Source organism: Lolium perenne, chromosome 7 (assembly GCF_019359855.2).
Source record: "Lolium perenne isolate Kyuss_39 chromosome 7, Kyuss_2.0, whole genome shotgun sequence".
In the NCBI taxonomy this organism is placed as follows: Eukaryota; Viridiplantae; Streptophyta; class Magnoliopsida; order Poales; family Poaceae; genus Lolium; species Lolium perenne.
Genome location: NC_067250.2, coordinates 265,811,462 through 265,816,689, shown reverse-complemented (window position 1 = coordinate 265,816,689; position 5,228 = coordinate 265,811,462). Strand labels below are relative to the sequence as shown.

The 5,228-nt window shown below is 44.1% G+C and overlaps 1 protein-coding gene across 1 annotated transcript; it reads left to right on the top strand.

The window, feature by feature from the left end:
• Nucleotides 1-3,687: 3,687 nt before the first annotated feature.
• LOC127311336 (uncharacterized) lies at nucleotides 3,688-4,891 on the top strand. The gene is made up of 4 exons (XM_051341751.2): nucleotides 3,688-3,852; nucleotides 3,939-4,056; nucleotides 4,133-4,399; nucleotides 4,755-4,891. Exons 1-4 carry the CDS (start codon nucleotides 3,757-3,759, stop codon nucleotides 4,817-4,819), a joined length of 546 nt encoding a protein of 181 aa, XP_051197711.1. The 5' UTR covers nucleotides 3,688-3,756; the 3' UTR covers nucleotides 4,820-4,891.
• The last annotated feature ends 337 nt before the right edge of the window (nucleotides 4,892-5,228 follow it).

Below are 5,228 nucleotides of genomic sequence, written 5' to 3'. Positions count from 1 at the left end.
TTTGAGAACATTTTACTATATATGGAATCTTCTCTTTGTTTTCAATGGATCTTCTCCCTGTATCTGGCCCTCGGCATAGACTTTGCCAAGTGTCCGCAATTTGACACTTTGCAAAGCCTAGTTGGCGATGTGGTATAACCTGAGCAGGCTTCGCTGAGTGTAACTCTCGACAAAGTCCATGTCCTCCCCGTCCCGGCCATACAACACGAGCAGGACCGTGGGCATGCTTCCACCAGCAAGGCGTTGGCCTGCTGCACATTCGGTCACCCGGCACTGCCCCACACATATGCCCAACTGCCACACACAGAGCAGGGGAAATCCCGATGAAATGTACATGTATTTTTCTGTAGATTCGGACGGAAAAATTGCATTATAACAAAAAACAAATCTAGATCACAAGGATGAACAAAACCTAAAGGCACTTCCCTGAATCTTGCACTCAGTCCCTTCCTTGATAAGACTGACGCGTCCGCAATCCCAAAAAATGTGCCTAGTAAGAACCACATGAAGCACTCACATGTTTTTCTTCTCCTATACAAGAAGTTGGCTTGGCTCCAAGGGTGATTTGTGCATGACAGCATGAGAATAGGGCGTCAACGTGAGGACCCATACTCATGAGTCTACTCGAATGGTGCAGCTACATAAATGAGCATGCGTTGCCTGAGTTACGGTCGCACTGGTAGTTAGATCATCGAAGTTGCAAAAGGCTTTTGTTTAACAAAATAGTACTCCACACTTTTCTAGAGTACATATGTAGAAGTGTTCGATGTAGTTATTCAAGGTGTTATGTCACAATGAGATATTGGAGCAAGCCAAATAAACAAGATGCATTTTTGGCGAGGCAGTCTAGGTGAACAAAGGACACTGCAGTGGCTTGCTAATGACGGCCGTGAACATGTCAGACCTTAGTGATGTGACCCACCACAGGAGACGTTGTCCGGATAGTAAGTCAAGGAGAAAGTTTTGCGATAAGCTCAATTCATAGAACACCCACATTTTCTACATTAGTACGGAGAGGAACCGTCGGGTTTTCATGGGGAAACGGCCAGACGATGTTGCGACCCTGACCTGGGAGGACATCATGCAGCGGGGAAAGATTTCAAAATTTTCAACAACACGATCCCCCCTAGAGCAAAAATTACTAGACTTGATTTTGTTTTGTTTGCACGGGCTTTTTGCATGTTTTCCCTTAATCAAAGCATGCCCACTTTGTACTCGGTTTGATTCCGCCCTCTCACTGAGAAAAGCAATGCCTCAATTTTTTTGTGTTCAGCATGTATTCATGTATTACATGATCCACGTGCTATACCGTCTATGGCCTCGTCACACACATCTTGTTTGGTCAATTCTTTGTTCAAACTGGATTATGTATACATGAAAATAGCTTCCAAATTGATTTTTTTATAACATGTATTCAATTTTTTCGTCAATTCCAGTTTTTGAATTTTTATTATTTTGACAATGCATAGGAGAGATTAGACGAAGCAGAGTACTCCTGTTACCGTCTGTTAGCAAGTGAGCCCTTCTCGTTTACATGGAACTAGCAGGGGCTGGTGCGGTGGCACGCCACCCCCTTATGTAGCCATGAGCTGAAGAATACAAAAAATATACTGCAAGCTTGGCTGGCAGTGTGCAGGTGTGCTAGAGATCAAAGGATGAGCATCTAAGCTAGCTCATCTTCTTATGTTGTGCACACCTTACACCAGGAATGGTGTCTGTGTGATAAGCAAAAAAAGTACAAAACAGTAAGTAATAATATGTTCTAATGAACCTATGAGTAAGTGTATGAGCCATAATATTTGGATACAACCATGATACAAATTTCTTTTTTAGGACTAAAAAAAGTGAGTTTTCTTATTACGGGATTCCATAATATTTGGATACAACCATAATAATATGTTTTTTAGGACTCACAATTTCTGACTTTTCAGGACGGGGGGGGGGGGGGGTTGCATTTTGATAGCCCTATGTGGAACTTGGCATTCCTCAGTTTGAATTTGATCGTGCATGCATGCACAAGGCTGTTCATCTTTCGATTCAACCTCGCTTGATACCTGAAAGATAGAGACAAATGTAGCAGTATGTGTTATGTTTTGAATACACCAAGACCCAACTATGCAAACTAACCAACCAATGGGGCAATAGTTGAAGCATTTTATGTCAATACATCACCATATAGACAGTATGTTCTCTCAATATTGCTTCATTTCCGTCCAATATCTATGGAATCCCGTGGATCTTCAACTGCTAAAAGATAGCTAGTGTACATCAACAACTATGGAAGACAATGAGAGAAAGTTAGATATCCCAATTTTTTATACCTAAAGCTCTTTTTTTTTACACTCCAGGAGCACACAAATTGCCTTCCGCAAGAAGAGAATCAAGTAACCAATAATTGCAAGACTGAACAGAGCAATTCTTATATTTGTGTATATTTGTGTATCTTGTTTGCAGTAATATGTATATATACTTACTACAATGATCACAAAAATTTGTGCGGAGTGGCTGATTCCTGGAGACACTCTCTCCTTGAATGTAACATGAGTCGAAGCATCTGGGCTCTAATATCGGAGAGAATAACAGAGCATATGATGAAGATGGAAGAACCAGATGCGAAACGTTGGATCTTCGCCATGATCAAAAGCTTAAAGCGTGAAGATTTGTTTCGCTACCTAGTCACTTTATGGGCAGTGTGATTTGCTCGTCGTACGGCAATTCACGAGGAAGTATTTCAGAGCCCGCTTTCCACTTACTCCTTTGTGAGATCCTTTCTACGTGATCTTGAATGTGCTTCGGCGAGCAAGGTCAAAGCTCAACCTGCAACTCAGCACATGCAGGTGAGGAGGTGGATAGCTTCTCCCCCAGGCGTCGCCAAAATCAATGTGGACGCATCGGTGAAGAAGTCGAAAAAGGTTGGTGCAATTGTAGCGGTTTGTCGATCATCGGAAGGAGTCTACCTGGGTGCATCAGCGGTCCAGGTTCCATGCATGGATGACCCAGCCATTTTGGAGGCACTCTCTTGCCGAGAGGCTTTAGCTCTTGCAGTTGATCTCTATCTCTCACGAGTTAAAGTGGCTTCAGACTGTTTGGAGGTGATTAACAGTCTTGATGGAAATTACCTGGAAAAATTTAGCAGGTACTTTGCGAGATTCAATCAAGATCAAGGGACTTCGCAAATGTGCACGAAGAACTGCTAATATGGAGGCTCAAAGTTTAGCTCTGTCCTCTGTGTCTCTTTCTACCGGTCGCCACATCTGGCTAATTAAACCTAAGTTTTGTATATCTATGAAGTATGAACATTGCTGATCAATAAAGTGGCGGCTTATCCTAAAAAAAATAACAAGATCCTGCGGGCTTTCTGAGATCCTGGAAACTCCCGCCAAATCGTCGTGGAACGTCGCAGCAGCAGACAGCAAACGCAGAACCACGGCCGCCGCCGACGAGAGGAGGCCGCGACTGTCGACTGGCAAGGCCGCGAGCGGCAGGAAGGATATGGTGCCGAAGAAGAGAATCAAGTACCCGATGCAAGGTACTAGTATATCAATTTTGAAACTGAAACTGCACTTCAAATCCTTAAACCAATCGGCAGCCTGTGGTTGTTTTTTACTGCGCGAGGAGCAGCTGAGTCCCTTCCATTTATAAACTGCGCCCCCGTGCCGATCGGCAGCGAAAAAACCCTAGAATCGAATCTGAATCGAGGCGGTGGAGAGAAGCGAAAAGGAAATCGAGGAGTAGTCCAAGGAAGAAGAGGCAATCATGTCCCTACGGCGGTCCGTTGGTTTCCTCCTCACACGGAGGTTCTCGCCACGGGCGACCCCAAGAACGGCTCCTGCACGCTCTCTCCACTCCTTGGTGAGTTTCCCCCGTTTGTTTTTCTCAGATCCGATCTGCAACTTCAGGCCCTCCCTCATGCATGTTTCTCACCCCGGTCGATACAGAAGGATTTCCCCGTTCCTGATGGCATTGGTCGTGCTACTGGTGTGGCCACGGCTACGGTTGCTAGTGCTGCAGCGTTGGCGCTTCAGTATTTCAGGAAAGACACAGCAGATGATGAAGGTAGACGTACAATTCCCTCGTCGTCAGCTCCGTTTCATGTCAGGAACCACCACCTCATACCTGTCTTTTTGTGCAGCATCTCGCAAGCAAGAGGAGGAGGACATGAAGGCGAGGTTCGAGGATTGGGTGAAGAAGTACCACAGGACATACCCAGACGAGGAAGAGAGGGCTATGCGGTTCAATGTGTTCAAGGACAACATCAAGTCGTTCGAATCGCAGGGTTTGCTTCCAAACTGTTTTGCAGACTTGAAAGATGAGGAGCTCCCTTCGCGCCGGTCCTGTATCGCTGACATAGACCAAGACATCGAAGAGTGCCTCCAGGCCAAGATTCTCGCTGAGACAGGTCTCTTCTTATTTTCCAATCATATGCACGATGCACTTGCTAGCTTAAATCATGTATGACTTGCCCTGTTTTGTTTTGGCTGTCAAATTGGACATATTGTTATTGATATAGGTTATATGGTTTTACCTTGTTTTAGATGTCAAACTATACCCATACGCTCATCCCTAGCTTGAACATATACTCTTCCTTTTCCGTGGAATTTTCCAAGAAATCAGATCTGTTATTTCTATGGTTCTACCTTACATCTTGTTACTTGCAATTGTTTTGTGGACAACTCAAATATAAATGGAATTGCTTTTATAGCCATCCATTGGGCTGTCCAGATTGCTAACTTGTAGTTTTCTCCTGAAAACAGGAGAATTTACGTGGACACCAGACGTGATGCAGGGCCACAAGAAGGCAACCCAAGTCTCTGCCTAGAATTTCTGCTTCTGCTCAGAATTAGCTTACTTACGAGCAAGCAAAGCAGATTATTGGTGTGAAACATGGCTCTTATGCAAAGAAAAAGTACCGAGTCGAAATATTAGTCAGTTTCTCGTAATCCTTCAGTGTAACAAAATTGACAGTAAACTCTCAACTTGATTCAGAACTACAGTGTACTAGATGGACTAGGCGCGCGTTGTCGCGCCCGCTTTGTTCATATAATGTCTAATAACTTCATTATCGAAGAAAAAAGATGGCACGAATCAGGACCAAGGAAGTGAGGAATAAACATATGATACACTATCTTTGCCATGCTGCCTGCATGGATGACCAATGAGAAAAATTGGAAATAAACAACAAAATGGATGTCCCAAATTTAGAACCGGAGGAAATCAGGTAGTGCAAC